Source organism: Mobula hypostoma, chromosome X2 (genome assembly GCF_963921235.1).
Source record: "Mobula hypostoma chromosome X2, sMobHyp1.1, whole genome shotgun sequence".
Classification (NCBI taxonomy): domain Eukaryota; kingdom Metazoa; phylum Chordata; class Chondrichthyes; order Myliobatiformes; family Myliobatidae; genus Mobula; species Mobula hypostoma.
The window spans coordinates 41,711,216-41,730,436 of record NC_086129.1 but is presented as its reverse complement, the minus strand read 5'-3'; the positions used below and the strand labels follow the sequence as shown (position 1 = coordinate 41,730,436).

Here is a 19,221-nt window from a genome sequence, read left to right as displayed (position 1 = left end):
TAGAGGATACACCCAAGGCTGGAGTACTGTTCCCATTTCCACTTGGTTCCACAAGAAAATGGTCTAAGAACATGTCAAACCTTTGCTTCGTGGCCTTTGATCCATGGTGGAGATAATCTTACTGACATCTTGCTCAGTCCTTGGGATAAAATTATAGAATAGGGCTTTAGTAATGTCATTGGAGTACTTGACAGGACAAATGAAGCCTTGCCAGTTTGGGGATCTGTTTCCATGCTGCTTGCCATTGCAGTCAGCCAGACTGGGGTGAGAGAAGTGGGAATAAGCCAGGGAGAGACACACTCATAGCTTTTGTAACCAAAATCATTTATTTCATTGCAGTGAGGAAGCACTTAACCCATCCAATTGGAAAGTGTACAGTGGCTTCATTTCACAACACCAGCTCTCAAGCGCCACTTTGAGATTTGTCTCAAAAATCATCACTCACGAGAACTACAACAGAGACAACAATAATAATGATATTGCTTTAATGAAGCTTACCAACCCACTGGAGATAACAGGTAGTGTTTTGTTGAGGCCATTAGGCTAAGACCAATATCATACTGTTTCATTATTTTAACAGTGTGCTGCAATAACAATCTGCTGTTTACAGATTGAGCATTGGTGTAACGATCCATTTATAGTTAATTTTTGAAATACCCATTTGCAATCCTAGATCAATTTGATTATTAAATTCAAAGTAAATTTATTATCAATGTACATACATGTCACCATATACAACCCTGGGATTAATTTCGTTTTCTTGCGGGCATACTCAGTAAATCCAAGAAACACGATAGAATGAATGAAAGACCGCACCCAACAGGACAAACAAACAACCAATGTGCAAAAGACAACCAACTATGCAAGTACAAAAAAAAAAGAAATAATAATAATAATAAATAAATAAGCAACAAATATCGAGAACATGAGATGAAGAGTCCTTGAAAGTGAGTCCATAGGTTGTGGGAATAGTTCAGTGATGGGGGAAGTGAAGTTGAGTGAAGTCATCCCCTCTGGTTCAGGAGCCTGATGGTTGAGTGGTAATAAATGTTCCTGAACCTGATGGTGTGAGTCCTGGGGCTCCTGTACCTTCTTCCTGACGTCAGCAACAAGAAGAGAGCATTACCTGGGTGGTGGGGGTCCCTGATGATGGATGCTGCTTTCCTACGACAGTGTTCCGTGTATATGTACTTAGTGGTGAGGAAGGCTTTACCCGTGATAGATTGGGCCATATCCACTACTTTTTGTAAAATTTTCCATTCAAGGACTTCCTACAAAGTGTCATGCCGAACCTCCGCAAACTTCTAAGGAAGTAGAGGCGCTACCGGGCTTTCTTCGTAATTCCACACGTGCTGAACCCAGGATTGATCCTCTGAAATGATAACACCGAGGAATTTAGAGTCACTAATCCTCTCCACCTCTGATCCCCCGATGAGGACTAGTTCATGGACCTCCGGTTTCTTCCTCCTGGTCAATAATCAGCTCCTTAGTCTTGCTGACATTGAGTGAGAGATTGTCGTTGTGGCATCACTCAGCCAGATTTCCAATCTCCGTCCTTTAGATTCAAGATTCGAAGTACATTTATTTATGCAGTATACAACCCCGGGATTTGTCTTTCCGCAGACAGCCACAAAACAAAGCAAAAATAAAAGAACAAATCACGCAAATGGTGAAAAATAAGTGAAAAGCACAGAATATAAAACATCAAACTACAAAGTCATCAAAACAGTCCACTAATGTTCAGTTTACTTCAGTTCAGTTCAATTTAATGCTATTTTGTTCAGTCTGCAAGCTGCCCTGATCAAATCCGCACAAAATGGCAACAAAAAGTCTAGACAAGTTTATTGTCACTTAAGTATATACATGTATACTATCAAATGGGACAACGTTTCTCTGAACCAGAGTGTAAAGCACGGTAGTACACATAACACACATATCACACACAATACCTTAGGATAAAATCTACAAATGAATTACACAAAAATAAACAAAGTAAAGTGCATAAATAAAATATTGTAGGGTACAGTACAAATTATCCGGTGACACTTCGAATGCGATGTGGCAGAGTTCAGAAGCCTAATGATCTGAGGGAAGAAGCTGTTTCCCATCCTGTCTTTATGCATCAGAGTCTCCTGCCTAATGGTAGAAAGTTTTTGTTTTATTAAGATACAGTGCGGAGTAGGCCCTTCGGACCTTTGATCTACGCTGTCCAGCAATCCCCCAATTTAATTCTAGCCTAATCATGGGACAATTTACGATAACCGGTTTAAGACGTCACTGTTGAAGGCGTGCGACAGCTTACTAGAAGTTCAAAAGCAAAGGAACTCGATTAAAAGCATTACTAATTACACTTTTTAAAAGTAATTTGTGTTGAACTATTGCCGCAAACGATGAAGCAGTGAGTGAGGGCAAAGTGAATTCAAGATGCACTGCAAAATCGGTGCACTTGGATTTGGAGCCTTGCTGGTTGGAGTGATCGATTCGAAGTTGAAAAGACGAGGCAGAGGAGTTCTGATGGCTATCCAACTACCCTGGGAGCGTGGGTAGGTCGCTCTAGGCACCGAGCCGATTTGGAGAGGTCGAGAATGGCTTCTTCGGCAGCAAAATCTAGGGCTGAAGTGAATTGCTGGGCGAAGTGTTCTAGGCCCAGAGCAATTTGCCGCAGCGGGGCCCAGATCTTAATGCAAGGCACGATCCGCTATCTGGACAATTTAAACGCCAGCCCAGATAAACTGGAAAGGCAAGGTGTTGAGAGTTAGGCAAAATTGGATCACTCTGGGCACCGAGCTGATTAGGAGAGATCGAGAACAGTTTCTTCAGCAGCAAAATCTAGACCCAGAGCAATTCACTGTGACAGAGCTGGGGTCCTAATGTGGCATAGGATCTGCTGTTTGGACAATTTCAACGCAGGCCCACATGGTCTGGGGGCTCCTTTCCCTGCAACGCTAAGACTGTGAGACTGCCGCCGGCTGCCGTCCTTCTTGTCTGTGAACTTAGCGGCAATTTGCCCCGCTAATATGATGAACTGAATACTGAGGCTTTGGGCCTACTCCGGGCTGCTCTGGGGATTTAGATCTAAGGACTCAATTTGGTTCGGAACGCTGTTGCTGTTCCCCAATTCTATTGTATGCATAATTTGTGTTTTTTTCTCTTTCTCTGTGCGCACTGGGATTTGGTCTCTGTTTTTTTAAATCAGGTTCTTTTGGGTTTCTTGCTTTGCAAAGGTTGCACAATTTATATTCTTTGATAATAAACGTACTTTGAATCTTTGAATAATCAATTAGCCTACCAACTGGTAGGTCTTTGGACTGTGGGAGGAAACCGGATCACCCAGAGGAAATCCACGCAGTCACAGGGAGAAGGTACAAGCTTCTTACAGGCAGCAGTGGGAATTGAACCCAGGTCAATGGTACTGTAAAGCGTTGTGCTAACCACTACACTACCGTTCTGCCCCATGGTAATGTGGTGTCAAAGAGGATGTCAAAAAGGATGCTGAATGGATGGGTGGGATCCTTGACAATACTGAGAGAGCAACCAGAAACCAAAATCACATCACCATTTGAACCACAGTGTCATTTAAACCTTACCCAAGATCCAAGACTCTGGCAACACCCTAGGGCAACATCGAGCAAGACAAAGAGAGAGATGATCGAATGCAGGCATCTTCCTCTGGGAGCAACAAACAAGAGAGAGACAGGTCGAATGCAGCCAACTTCCTCTGGCAACAGTGAGCAAAAGGGAAAGAGAGTCCAGTCAAACCCAGACATTCGGCACCGAACACCCGCTCGCCTTCCGCTCTTGTCCTTGTTGATTTCAATCTTGCTTGCTGCTTTAATCAGCGGTATTGGTGAGAAATGGAGCTGATCATGGGCTTGTGCCCTGTCTCCAGGCTTCTTGGCCTCTAGGCTGCTCATTTCGCTCGAAACCTCACAGAAGTCCCTTGGTGACCACAAGGCGCCAGATCGTGCTATTGGCCCAAAACACATCAAAAAAGAAGTAAATCACAGGCTCCAATATTAGTAAAATCATATTTGAAAGAAAAAGAAAATGTAAAAGAAATGGAAGAAGTAGTTTTGTGAACTGTCTGAAGGATGTTGCCTTTGGTCACATTGTTCACTGGTGCCATCTTCTTCAGAAACTGGAAGTCTGAAGATTCAGCCAATGACAGTAGTGTTGTCAGCAAACTTAAATATAGCATTGGAGCCATGCTTAGCCTCACAGTCATAAGTGTAAAGCAAGTGGTGCAGCTGTGATGATGGAGATTGTGGAGGAGATGTTGTTGCAAATCCAAACTGACTAGGATCTGTAAGTGAGGAAATCAAGGATCCATTTGCACAAGGAGGTATTCAGGCCAAGGTCTGGAATCTTATTGATTAGTTTTGAGGGAATTAATGCTGAGCTGTAATCAATAAAGAGCATCCTGATGTATGCATTTTTGCTATCCAGACGTTCCAGGATTAAGTGAAAAGCCAATGAAATGGCATCTGCTGTTGACCTGCTGTGACGATAGGCAAATTGGAGAGAATCCAAGTCATTTCTCAGGCAGGAGTTCATATGTTTTATCACCAATCTCTCAAAACACTTCATCATAATGGATGTAAGTGCTACTGGACGATAGTCATTGAGGCAAATTACCATATTCTTCTTAGGCACCGGTATAAATGAAGCCTGCCTGAAGAAGGTGGATACCTCAGACTGCCAAAGTGAGATTCACCAGATATCGGTGAACACTCCATCCAGTTGATTAGCACAGGTCTTTAGTACTTTAGTAATATTATATCAATTATTAATATTTTAAGCAAATTTTCATACTCATGGGAAGAGCAGTAGAGGGGCTGTTGAATGTATCCTTCTAAGTTATACCCGTGTTTATCACCAAGGGTGTGTGCGGATGTAAAATTTGCAATGCTCCTGCATGCTGCTGATGTATCATGCATGGAGAGCACGGATATGCACAGTGACATTCCAATGCCAGACATTGCATATCTAGACTTTTTCAGACCGCTGGTGCAAAAGAAACCTTTAAGTGCGCCTGTGAAGTCTGCTTATTTACAGCTAGGGCTCCCTGTGCAGAACCCAGCATAATATTGGAAACCATAAGACATAAGACATAGGAGCAGAATTAGGCCATTCGGACTATCATTCCATCATGGCTGATTTATTATCCCTCTCAACCCTTCAAATACAAACGCCATTTCCAGAAAAGTTGGGATATTTTCCAAAATGCAATAAAAACAAAAATCTGTGATACGTTAGTTCACGTGAACATTTATTTAACTGACAAAAGTACAAAGAAAAGATTTTCAATAGTTTTACTGACCAACTTAATTGTACTTTGTAAACATATACATATTTAGAATTTGATGGCTGCAACCCACTCAACAAAAGTTGGGACAGAGGCATGTTTACCATTGTGTTACATCACCTTTCCTTTTAATAACACTTTTTAATCATTTTGGAACTGAGGATACTAATTGTAGTAGATTTGCAATTGGAAATTTTGTCCATTCTTGCTTGATATAAGACTTCAGCTGCTCAACAGTCCGTGGTCTCCGTTGTCTGATTCTCCTCTTCATGATGCGCCATACATTTTCAATAGGAGATAGATCTGGACTGGCAGCAGGCCAGTCAAGCACACGCACTCTGTGTCTACAAAGCCACGCTGTTGTAGCCCTTGCAGAATGTGGTCTGGCATTGTCCTGCTGAAATAAGCATGGACGTCCCAGGAAGAGACGTCGCCTTGATGGCAACATATGTCTCTCTAAAATCCTAATGTACGCCTCAGAGTCAATGGTACCTTCACATACATGCAACTCACCCATGCCGTGGGCACTGATGCACCCCCATACCATCACAGATGCTGGCTTTTGCACCTTTCGCTGATAACAATCTGGATGGTCGTTTTCATCTTTGGCACGGAGAACTCTTCGCCCATTTTTTCCGAAAACTAGCTGAAATGTGGACTCATCTGACCACAGCACACAGTTCCACAGTCTTTCGGTCCATCTGACATGAGCTCGGGCCCAGAGAACTCGCTGGAGTTTCTGCATAGTGTTGATGTATGGCTTCCTCCTTGCGTAATACAGTTTCAAGTTGCATTTCTGGATGCAGCGACGGACTGTGTTGAGTGACAATGGTTTTCCGAAGTACTCCCGAGCCCAGGTGGCTATAATTGTCACAATAGCATGACAGTTTCTTAGGCAGTGCCGCCTGAGGGCTCGAAGATCACGCACATTCAACAGTGGTTTCCAACCTTGCCCTTTACGCACTGAGATGTCTCTGAATCTTTTCACAATATTATGTACTGTAGATGTTGAAAGACCTAAATTCTCTGCAATCTTGCGTTGAGAAATTTTCCTTTTGAACTGACTAACAATTCTCTCAGAATTTTGGCACAAAGGGGTGAGCCACGACCCATCCTTGCTTGCAAAGACTGAGCCTTTGATGGACGCTACTTTTATACCCAGTCATGATACCTCACCTGCTACCAATTAGCCTGCTTAATGTGGATTCTTCCAAACCGGTGTTACTTGAATATTCTGTGCACTTTTCAATCTTATTTTAACTCTGTCCCAACTTTTGTTGAGTGTGTTGCAGCCATCAAATTCTAAATTTGTGTATATTTACAAAATACAATTAAGTTGGTCAGTAAAACTATTGAAAATCTTTTCTTTGTACTTTTGTCAGTTAAATAAAGGTTCACGTGAATTAACATTTCACAGATTTTTGTTTTTATTGCATTTTGGAAAATATCCCAACTTTTCTGGAAATGGGGTTTGTATCTCTATTGACTTGGCCTCCACGGCCACCAGTGGCAAAAGTTCCACACTCTGGCTGAAGAAATTCCTCCTCATCTCTGTTCGAAAGGGACATCCTTATATTCTCTGGTGCCCTCTGGTCCTAAACTCTCCCATTATTGGAAAGCAGCTCCAATATCCCTGAGAAATTACCTTTCCCCAGGATACAATTCATCCTTGGATGAATTGCCTCATCCCACATTAAGCTTATGTCTCCCTATCATCATCATAACTCCACCCTCCATACAAACTGGCCTAGTTCCCTCAACACTCAAGGTGCCCTCACTACCAAGTTTCCACACCCGATGCAATGACTGATGACCACCACCAACACACACTGACATCACCTCCCTCACCCTCATTGAACCTTGCCAAATAACCCTCACATCATCTTCAACAATCTTCCCAGAACTGCTTACTAGCCTGAGCCCCGACCACTTTCCAACCCCTTTACTCCATGACCCCAAATTCTTGTCAGCATTCACGGGACTGAAGAACAAATGCTCTCCTTCAATCTTACAACATGAAGCTACAAATAGAAATTTGTGGATTGGAGTTCATAATTCAAAGTATATTTATTGTCAAAGTATGTATACGTTATATAACCTTGAGATTCATCTCCTTACAGACAGCCACAAAGCAAGAAACCCAAAAGAGCCCATTTAAAAAAAGCAACAAACACAATGCACAGAGAGGAAAAAAAACACAAATCATGAAAACAATAAAAGGAAGCAACAGCATTCAAAAGGAAAGTGAGTCCATAGACACGTAGCCCAGAGCAGCCCATTCGAATATAGAATGGTGGTCTCTAGTGTTGAGGCCTAGAGAAAAGCCACTTAAATTCCCTATGAGTCATCCTGAATGTGCACGTGTGTAAAATCACTCTAATTATCTTTCATGTAGTGACAGACATCATCTGTTTTCCAGATAAAGTTAGACCTGTCTGTTTGCCATCCTACAATCAGGAATTCACAGGTGGAACGCCTTGTTGGATTACAGGATTTGGTCGCGTAGAGGAGAGTGCAAGTAAGTAAGGGTGTCTCTGAAGGCATCAAAGCACTGGGGAGCTTTGTTCCCCTGTGCTGTGAATGTAATTTAGCACAGTGACTTTAATTAGCCAAAATGGTGCTGGATCCATTGCTGTTTGTCATCTACAGTATGTTAATGATTTGGATGATAATGTGGTAAAGTGGATCAGCAAACTCCAAAGATTCAAAATACATTTATTATGAAAGTATTTCTGCAGTATACAACCTTAAGATTCTTCTTCCTATAGACAGCCATGAAACAAAGAAACACTATGGAACCCAGTCAAAGAAAACATCAAACACCCAACGCGCAAAAACAAAAGAACAAATTGCGCATGCGGCAAAAAAAAGCAGAAAACGCACAGAATATATAGCATCAAAACCACGGTTATTGAAGCAGTTTAGTTCAGCTCAATTTAGCATTGTGCCATTTATTGACCGCAGGCCGCAGAGCCAGTCTGTCCTGATCAAAACTGTGCAAAACAGCAATAACAAAGGAATAACCAGAACATAAACATAAATTGCAGAGTCCAATCCACAAACCACATCGATTAATCCTCCGCCAGCATCGAGCGATAGGGAGAGAGAGAGACTGGTCAAATGCAGACAGGTGGCGCTGAACACCCTCTTGCCTTCCACTCTAGTCCTCGTTGATTTCAATCTTGCTTGATGATTTGATCGGCAAGAAATGGAGTTGATCATGAGCTCGCGCCCTATCTCCAGGTTTCTTGGCTTCCAGGCCGCACACTCTGCTCAAAACTTCACCGAACTCCATCAGAGACTGCAAAGCACCAGATTGCTCAACCCACCTGAAAATGTGTGGATTACACCAAGACTGGGGGTGTAGTGGACATCGAGGAAAGCTACTAAAGCTAGCAGTGGGATCCGGACCAGTTGAAAAAATGGGCTGAAAAATGGCAGATGGAATTTACCACAGTCATGAGGAGTGAGGGGTTGCATTTTGGGAGGACAAACCAGGGTAAGACTCATGCAGTGAATGGTAGGGCACTGAGGAGTGCAGTAGAACAAAGGGATCTGAGAATACAGATCCATAATTCCTTGAAAGTGGCGTCACAGGTAGACAGGGTCATAAAGAAAGCTTTTGGCACATTGGCCTTCATAAATCAAAGTATTGAGTACAGGAGATGGGATGTTATGTTGAAGTTGTATAAGACATTGGTGAGGCTTAATTTGGAGTATTGTGTGCAGTTTTGGTCACCTACCTACAGGAAAGATGTAAACAAATTTGAAAGAGTACAGTGAAAATGTACGGGGATATTGCTGGGACTTGGAGGAAATGAGTTATAGGGAAAGGTTAAATATGGTAGGACGTTATTCCCCGTAGAATGAGGGGAAATTTGATTGATGTATACAAAATTATGAGGGGTATAGAATGGGTAAATGCAAACAGGCTTTTTCCACTGATGTTGGGTGAGACTAGAACTAGAAGTTGTAGGTTAAGGGTAAAAGGTGAAATATTTAAGGGGAACGTAAGGGAGAACTTCTTCTCCAGAGGATAGTGCAAGTGTGGATCGAGCTACCAGTGGAAGTGCTGGGTGCAGGTTTGATTGGAACATTTAAGAGAAGTTTAGATAAGTACATGGATGGGAGGGGTATGGAGGGCTATGGTTCAGGTGCAGGTCGATAGCAGAATCACAGTTCAACGTGGACTAGATGGGCTGAAGGGCCTGTTTCTGTGCCATAGTGCTCTATGACTCTAAAACAAATATTGTTCATTCCTTCGTGGGATTTGATTTGAGAAAAGTAAGGCAGCTGTTTTAATTAGGCTCCCCAACATTCCTGCTTTTTTTGTGTGGGTCATCCTCTTGCCTATTGCTTCTTCATTAGGAAGGAAGGGCAAAGAGCTGAAGTTCTTATCGTAGTAACACCGCCCCCCCCCTTGACTTTTGGCCAGCAGTTCTTGTCAGGGCATGAACAGCATTAGTGAATTCGCAACTGAGAACTTTAGTTATAACACCTTTCCACATGTAAGTAAAAGAAATGTTCAAGATAAGTTTATTATCAAACTACATCTATGTCACCATATACTACCCTGCGATTTACTTTCTTGTGGGCATTCACATAAAAATAAAGAAATGAAATAGAATTTATGAAAAACCATACATAAACAAAGACTGACAAACAACCAATGTGCAAGAGAAGACAAATAGTGCAAATAATAAATAAATGAACAAACAAAAAAATACTGAGAACATGAGTTGTAGAGTCCTTGAAAATGAGTCCATAGGTTGTGTTCAGTGATCATTTCAGAGTTGAGGTGAGCCAACGCTGGTTCAGAAGCCCAGTGGTTGAAGGGTAATACAGGTCGACCTTCACTAATCCAGCACCATTGGGACCTGAGGAGTGCCAGATTACAGAAGGATCACATTAAGCATAATCAGTGCCAGATTATCGAAGGAACTGGATTACAGGTAGTTGGATTAGTGAAGGTCGACCTGTAATTGTTTCTGAACCTGTGGTGTGGAACCTAAGGCTTCTGTACCTCCTGCCTGATGGTAATAACGAGAAAAGAGTTTAACCTGGATAGTGGGGTTTATATTCCCTTCATCTCTGTACACCCTGTAGATTCTTGTGTTGCTCCATACCTGACATACTACTAAAAGCAGTCAAAAGTCTTTCTCTTTCCCCTTTGAAACATTCCTTATTAGTCAGGTTTTTGATAATGTCCTCATATCATTTTCTGTGGCGAACAGTTTTAATTACTTAATTTTATTGTGAATGCTCTTGGTTTGTTCGGATTTATTAAAGGTGTGGTGAAAATGCCTGTAGCTCTTCTTGTATAATATATCTTTCATTGATTTTGTAGCTTATTACTTAACATTTGGTTGTGACATTTGGCATAATAACTTTAGCTCAATTGTCTGAAGCAAACTTAAAACTGGATATTTGCTCCATCCCACCCCCACCTGCCCCACTTGAGTTTAACACCTTGTGTAATGCATTTCAGCCTCAGTCTCCAACACCCTTCTGGAAGCTCGTGTTAACGTAATCGATAGAGCGACCTGTAACCAGAGAAGCATCTACGGTGGACTTATAACAGATCGCATGATCTGCGCTGGCAACCTCTCCGGGGGAGTCGATTCATGTCAGGTGCGAGTGGCCCAGGGTTGGAATCTGTATTGGACTGATGAGCTGGAGGTCCATTATGATGGCAATCACAGTGTCAAGTAAATTGCGTCTGATCATTGTCCAGCTGCTGATTACTGTAGGGGGTGGGGACACTAACTGTTTGTTAGTGATCTCATTCACAGAGGCAGACATTCCTTGAAATGGTAACATGTTATTGCAAGGGAAGGGAAATGCTTTAAGGTGCCTTGGGTCAATAACTCATGCAAAATCTGCAACCACAGTTAGCAGAGAACTCCCGCAGCACTGGTTTGGAGTGTCTGGAATTTGAGTTTAAGCCTTCAGAGTGGGATATGAAACCTAATCATCTAGCTCAGAGGTGAGGGAGTGCCACCCCACTGAGTCATGGCAGACAATGACTGCAATTCCAGGGACTGTTGTACTGTTCTGTGTTCTGTTCGATAAATAGATCCTGCCTCTAATCTTTATTCCAACCTTCATCCAAAGATGAAAAGGGCTGTATGAAAAACAACTCTACGATTCCTTGAAAAAGGCCATCACATTCCACAATTTAAATATAAGATTAACACACACAAAATGCTGGAGGAGCTCAGCAGGTCAGGCAGCATCTATGGAGAGGAATAAACAGTTTATGTTTCGGGCCAAGATCTTTCACCAAGTCCTGATGAAGAGCCTCGACTTGAAACGTCAACTATTTGTTCCCCTACATAGATGCTGCCTGACCTGCTGAATTCCTCTAGCGTTTTGTGTGTGTTACTCTGGATTTCCAGCATCTACAGAATCTCTTATGTTAAGAATATAAGGTTAAACTTCCCATCATTTCAATGTGGAATAAATGGCTAATATGTTGTAAACAACCCCCAATGCTCTCCCTGAACCTGAGATCTATGCTCCTACCACCTTAAGTCTAACTGCAAAAATGTTCTTTTTAAACCCCAGGGTGACAGTGGTGGGCCTCTGGCATGTGAGGTGTCTGGAACCTATTACCTAGCCGGAATTACAAGCTGGGGTATTGGCTGTGCTCGGGTAAACAGGCCAGGTGTTTATACACAGGTGACGCAATTCACAGACTGGATCTTCACACAAATGGAGGTAACTATGGCACTCATTTCCATGGTTGTTCACATTTTGTGACAAAAAACAATCTTCTATTATGAAGCCTTTCAATATCATAAACTAGCCTAGCATTTTTAACAGAACAATGGCTGGGTGAAGAAAATTCTGGAGTGTGAAAGGCAAGGACTGGATAAATAGAGAAAGAACAGATCTGAATGAGGTTAAAGTAAGCAAGTTCTTGAGTTTTTTTTGTTTAATATCAAGCTGCTGACATGTCAAGAACTAATGATAGTTGGAGAGCATACTGTATGGGACTTGGTGTGAGTTTGGTTATAATGGCAAGGTGTAGAATAAATATCTTTGTGTTGGAGATGCATCCTTGCTGTTCTCAGGCTTAAGGTTAAGGAATTTAGGCCAGTGAGGATACTCAGCAATGTATTTCCAAGTTAGGGTGGTGTGAGATGTGGACAGCAATTTGCAGATGGTGGTATTCCTATGTACCCAATGCCCCAGTGCTTTTCCAAGTAGAATAGCTAGGTCTCAAAAAACTTTTGAAGAAATCTTGGTGAGTTGAGGCAGTGGACTTTATAGATAGTGCCCACTGAGGCCACATTAAGTCATGGATCGTAAGACCATAGACCATGAAATATAGGAGCAGAATTTCATGGCTGATCCTTTTCTCTCTCAGCCCCAATCTCCTGCCTTCTCCCCATATCCCTTCATGCCCTGACTAATCAAGAATCCATCAACCTCTGCCTTAATTATACCCAGTGACTTGGCTTCCACAGCCATCTGTGGCTATGAATTCCACAGATTCACCACTCTCTGGCTAAAGAAATTCCTCCTCATCTCCATTCTAAAAGAACACCCCTCTATTCTGAGGCTGTGTCCTCTGGTCTCACACTCCCCTATCACAGGAAACATCCTCTCCACATCCACCCTATCAAGGTCTTTCAACATTTGATAGGTTTTAATGAAATCCCACCCCCCCCCCATTCTTCTGAATTCCAGTGAGTACAGGCCCAGAGCCATCAAATGCTCCTCATGTGATAAGCCTTTCAATCCCAGAATCATTTTTGTGGACCTCCTTTGAACCCTCTTCAACATCAGTGCATCTTTTCTAAGATAAGGGGCCCAAAACTGCTCACAATACTCAGTGAGGCCTCACCAGTGCTTTATAAAGCCTCAGCATTACATCCTTGCTTTTATATTCTAGTCCTCTCAAAATGAATGCTAGCATTGCATTTGCCTTCCAACTCAACTCAACACCAACTCAACCGGCAAACTAACCTCATGGAGGAGGGAATTAATATTAAGTATGGACATTTTGATGCCAGTCAAGTGGGATACTACCGTATTTTTTGAGTCTGTCCAAACTACAATAACCCATCACACTCCTGAATAATAGACCCACCCTTGAATATCTGGGCTAGATGTGCCTGATTGAGTGTAATATCTGTGTCTACGACAGGAGGGAGTATTCTCGATTGAGCCTGCAGTGAATCATGGCAGAATTATTATATTGTGGAAGTTCATTGTCAGTCTGTAAGAATGGGGCTATTTTATGAACAGCCAGTTACTGTTATTGATCCTTAATAATGTGCAATGTTAAGTTGCATCCTTCCCAAACTTAACATCTTGTGTTTGACTTTACAGGGTAACAAGTAATAACAATGTCTGCCAGTGAACACACAGGAAGCTACAAGCCATGACCATTAGCCCCAGACTGTGTCACTTTTCCTAAAGACATTCATCTGGGCAGGTGACTTTCTTCCATTGGCTTGTTAGGCACGGGGAGTCTCTATCGAGAAGAGTTCATTTTGCTTGTGAGGTGCAGATTGACTCAATCACAGGGAGGAGTTCTGCAAATATCAAGCAGTGATACACTTCTACACTTCACCCAGATCTTCAATCAAACCAATTTTGTCTACCTTTCACCACTTCTTACTTGATTGTGAAAAATCCTTCAGATTGCCCAAGGTTATTAGATGGGACTTTGTATGTATAAAGCTGCGTCTCCTTCCAGAGGTCACAGCAGAAAGGTTCAATTTGACATCCAGGGCAGAAATTAACTTGTAGGTCAATCGGCAATCCAGACAGAAGTTACAACTAAAATTGCAGTTTTCTTTGGAAGTGCTTTTTCTTCAAGTCCCATTCAAAATTAAATGCAAAATTTGTCATGGACCAGAGCAATTGACCAAGACATATTTTTAAAGAAATTTGTTTTAGGTCATTCTTTTTCTCAGTATATTTTGAAAGTGCTAGTATTTTGTTAGTATTTTTAACAATAGTAATTTAATTTTAACATCTAATAATACATTTTAAGAAATAGACAGAGCCATTTACTGGTTCTACTGAAATACAATCAGCTTCTTAGGAATTTAGAAAAATCACTTTCATAAACCATTTAAAGTGCTTGTTAGCATCCTGTTGACTTGAAGAACTAGTTTCATTTCTAGGGGTTCATGAAGGATCTGCAAGTGAGTGCAACCAGCAGAAATACTGGGAGGGAGTGGGGTAGTTGGGTGGACAGAGCCTGCTTCCAGCATATTTTGTTCTAAATTTACTCAAAATGCTGCAGAAACTCAGTTTAAATCAAATGGATTCTGCATTTCAAATTCTATTATGCCAATATAGGACACAGTGCGGAAAATTACAGTTGATTGAAGCCTGTGGTCTAAGATTTGGAATAGATTGGCTCTGGGGCTGAGGGTGCTTTGTCCTGGAACTCATAGGAGGTTAGACCAGGATACCACACGATTCAGTTCAATTATCAGTGAGCGGTGTATGAGTGGGGCAGGAGGGAGGTCTACTTTCCTTCAGGACATTTTTATCAATTGAATACTAGGACATAAGAAATGGGTGCAGGGATAGGCCACAAAGCCACTGGAGGCATTTCTTCATCTAACATTATGGCTGAGTTTCCAATCACTTTCTGTCCCGATATTTTCCCTGAGCATCAAAGCACACTTGTGTCTTCTGATGGATCTTGATTGCCAATCTGTTAAAGAAAAATACAAAACATTACCAACAAATATATGACTAAATTTGGGGACTTTAGAGCTTTTTAATGTTGGTTTTCAATGAAGCTATTGGTTGTAGGTAAAGGACTTTCCCTTTCTTTTATTCTACAGTCCATAACAGAACCTTGCTGAATGGTACGTGCCAAGTTTAATTTTGAATCTTGATCATATTTATTTTATTTAAAAGACAGCAATACAACTGGTGCCTCACCACTTCTGTAAATTGCATTCAACCCTGATATTCATTCTGTCTATGTGGAGTTTGCATGTTCTTTCCCCTGGGAGTTCCTGCTTCCAACCACATGCCAAAAGGTTGGTGGGTTAATTGGCCAATGTAAATTGCTCCTACAGTGTGCATGAGTGGTAGCATCTGAGGGAGTTAATGGAAATGTGGAGAGGAAAAAGTGGGATCAGTCTAGTATAAGTGCCTGATGGTTGGTGCAGACTGTATGGGCCTGAGGGCCTGTCTCCATGCTTTGTGACTCAATAATTCACTCTGTGAGACCAAGTCCTGCTCTTACTCCATTGGTGTATGAGCTATCATTATTATAATCTTCAGCTTCCTCCTCCAAAGGCAATTCTAGCTTTGTTTTTCTTCATTACATACATACAAGTGTGAGGGGGCAGAACTTTAAAGTGTTTGGAGAGAAGTATAGGGGAGATGTCAGAAGTAGTTTTTTTATAAGCAGAGAGTAGTGGATGCATGGAATGCACTACCAGGGATGGTGGTAGAGGTAGATACTACTAGGGACATTTAAGAGGAGACTCTTAGATAGGCACATGAATAAAAGAAAAATTGAGGGCTATGTGGCAGGGAAGGGTTAGATAGATTTTAGAATAGGTTAAAGGGTCAGCACAACATTGTGGGCCAAAAGGCCTGTACAGTTCTATGTTATATTGCACTCAAGTAAGGGTAAAACATGAAAAAAACAACAAGCATTTGCTCTTTTATATCACGTTGATGTTGTAAAATGCCCCATGATAATTTATTGGGTAATTATAAAACAAAAAATATAACACCAAAACATATAAGGAAATTTCAGGATGCAACCATTGGGTAAAAGAGGTAGAATTTCAGAAAGAAGAGAGTGCAAGAGAAAGGATGACATAAAGGAGAGAACCATGGGTTCCAGGGAACAGCAAGCACAGCTGCCATTAATGGGCCAGAGTTACTGGAGCACTGAGTACTATGGACGGGAGAGGTTACACAGGTAGGGAATGGGCCTTGGAGATACTTGAGAACCAGTATTAGAGTCTTAAAATGGAGATGTTCTGCACTAGAGCAGAGGGCAGAGGGGTGAACGGGATTGTGAGTATTTAGATAAAGACAGCCTGGCGGAGAAATAGTGGCCTTAAGGCTAGAAGCTTAGCAAGGTCACTAGATATTTGTTCCCAACTGATGCCAACCAATGTTTATAACCAGGCTTATTCCAGGCTAGTCAAGGGTTTTGCTAAGGATCAGAAATGCCTCTGTTCTTCCTCAAAGTATTCTGCCCATTTTAAGAGAACAGTTGATTTAAGATGATACCCAAAGTGATTAATAGAATGATTAAATCAAGCATCTTATATTTTCAATCTAGATATGAATTCCTGTGTTTTCAATCTAGATATTAATTCCTGTGTATTTTTATTTTATTGAGAGGATAATTGTCTAACTATTTCCTGCCTTGAATGTGGCAGAAAGCCGTATGTATATATTTCTATCAATGTTAAAAATAATGCAGTGTCAGTACTGATCATCACTCTCGTGAATTTGATGATTCTTTTGTTTGCTTGAGAACAATTTTCTTAATATTTGTTTGTCTATTGAAGATGTTTGTAATGTTTTGACACCCCTTCATATCCTATGTTCACAGAACATCGTGAATACTTTAGGAATACAACTCTAATGCTTAGTATTAGGGTTAGATCCAAAGCAGATTAGAGAGAGAGAATGATTTAAACCAAATACCAGCCTTACAATAAAGTGCTATTATTCCCATTGACATGATTGTGAAACTCCTGGGATATTACCTATAATGCATTTCCAAGGCAGACTTTCAGTTCCTCAGTGAAGATGGATAACAAGTAGGAAGGAGGGAACTGGAGAGAGGAGGAACTTAAAAATAACATTATGCTTTTTCAGTATAGTTTACAAGGGATCTAAAGTCTATTGGTTCATAATTTGGTTTCCAAACCACTTCAGTCCAAACGCCTAATCTTCAAGCACTTCCATTTGACTTCCCTAACATTCTGTGATTGAGAAGATTGGTAAGTACCTTCCTTGTGAGATGCATTCAGCCCTAATTCACTCCCAATGAGAAGACATCTTGTTGCGAGCTAACATACATCTCTCACATCACACGAACTGCTAATGTTTAAAAGATTTTGACATAAATCAATTTATCTGCATGTGAAAGAACTAACGTGGACAAGGGTTATTGGGCACATAGGAACATGAATATGATATTCAGTCTTTTGAGCTTATTCTGCCTTTCAGAGAGACTATTAGTCATTGTACCCTAACCCTTAACAAACTAATCTTAACTAACATTTAGCCAACCTAAATTTGCCGATCTTAGATTTAAATGTCATTGAACTAGCATCTATTATGTTTTGCAGGAGCGACATAACCCTTCCCCCACACTTACAATATATTACAATATTGATTCCTGGGATGGCAGAACTTTCATATGATGAAAGACTGGATGAATTAGGCTTATACTCGTTGGAATTTAGAAGATTGAGGGGGGATCTGATTGAAACGTATAAAATCCTAAAGGGATTGGACAGGCTAGATGCAGGAAGGTTGTTCCCGATGTTGGGGAAGTCCAGAATGAGGGGTCACAGTTTGAGGATAAAGGGGAAGCCTTTTAGGACCGAGATTAGGAAAAACTTCTTCACACAGAGAGTGGTGAATCTGTGGAATCCTCTGCCACAGGAAACAGTTGAGGCCAGTTCATTGGCTATATTTAAGAGGGAGTTAGATATGGCCCTTGTGGCTAAAGGGATCGGGGGTATGGAGGGAAGGCTGGTACAGGGTTCTGAGTTGGATGATCAGCCGTGATCATACTGAATGGCGGTGCAGGCTCGAAGGGCCGAATGGCCTACTCCTGCACCTATTTTCTATGTTTTCTGTATTTCCTTTGCACAACAAAAATCCTAACTTCTCTAGTGAATCACCTGTCTTGAAATGCAATTCCACAAACGTCCACAATCCATCCTCCCTGTCTTCAAACATATTAAATTACCCACAAATGTGAAGCATGTACATTATTTATATATGGTTGGTTGGATATATTTTTTCTATTCTCTCTGATTAATGAAGTAATCAAATAAACTTTCTTCCTTAAAAGAAAGGGGTAAGAATTGGTTGAGTTAAGCAATAGAATTGTGATCTTGGACTCCTTATGAAGTGTAGAAAATATTGATTGACATCTAGTGTTGGCAAAAATTGCTGGAGCACCAATAACTTGTAAGCAAAATATATTTGAAATCAAACTTGAATGTGGAAAGAAAACTGGGTTATTGGAATTATTGAGAATCTGTATTGAATTGTTATTTTCTTCAGAAAATAGAAAGTGAGATATATTTTCATTCATATTTGGTGATATTTGTGTTAACTAATGAGAAGATGGTAAAATGTAATAGGAATCTATATCAGTTAAAATGGGCCATTTTTTGTTCCCTTATCTTGATCTTCAAAGGAATATCAGACACTGGCCAGGCTTCTAGTCTCAGGATTTGTAGCACAGTTCTGTTTTTAAACTGGGCAAAGGCCATCCAGCCTATCAAAACCTTTCTGTCATTCAATTAGCATATGGCTGATCAATATGATAACACTTTATCCACTTTGGTTCTATAACCTTTAGTAAACTCAGCCAGCAAAACTACTCTCATTCCCAACTTTGCCATTTTCAATTATACTTTATACTTTATTGTCGCTGAACAATTGATACTAGAATGTACAATCATCACAACGATATTTGATTCTGCGCTTCCCACTCCCTGGATTACAAATACTAAATATTAAAATTAGTAAAAATTAGTAAATATTAAAAATTTAAATTGTGAGTCATAAATAGAAAGTAGAAAAATGGAAAGTAAGGTAGTGCAAAAAAACCGAGAGGCAGGTCCGGATATTTGGAGGGTATGGCCCAGATCCGGGTCAGGATCTGTTCAGCAGTCTTATCACAGTTGGAAAGAAGCTGTTCCCAAATCTGGCCGTAC

General features: G+C 41.0%; 1 protein-coding gene across 2 annotated transcripts in view; it reads left to right on the top strand.

Annotated features, from left to right (window-relative positions):
• Positions 1-18,511, top strand: part of LOC134341030 (transmembrane protease serine 13-like) — a 59,814-nt gene extending 41,303 nt beyond the window's left edge. The window contains exons 9-13 of one of the 2 annotated variants that reach the window (XM_063038756.1): positions 340-518; positions 7,725-7,823; positions 10,794-10,936; positions 11,873-12,025; positions 13,646-18,511. In XM_063038756.1, coding sequence (XP_062894826.1) covers positions 340-518; positions 7,725-7,823; positions 10,794-10,936; positions 11,873-12,025; positions 13,646-13,657 — 586 coding nt within the window. In that variant the 3' untranslated portion in view covers positions 13,658-18,511. The remainder of the gene's footprint in view (positions 1-339; positions 519-7,724; positions 7,824-10,793; positions 10,937-11,872; positions 12,026-13,645) is intronic. The other variant, XM_063038757.1, reaches the window with a different exon arrangement.
• Positions 18,512-19,221: the final 710 nt, after the last annotated feature.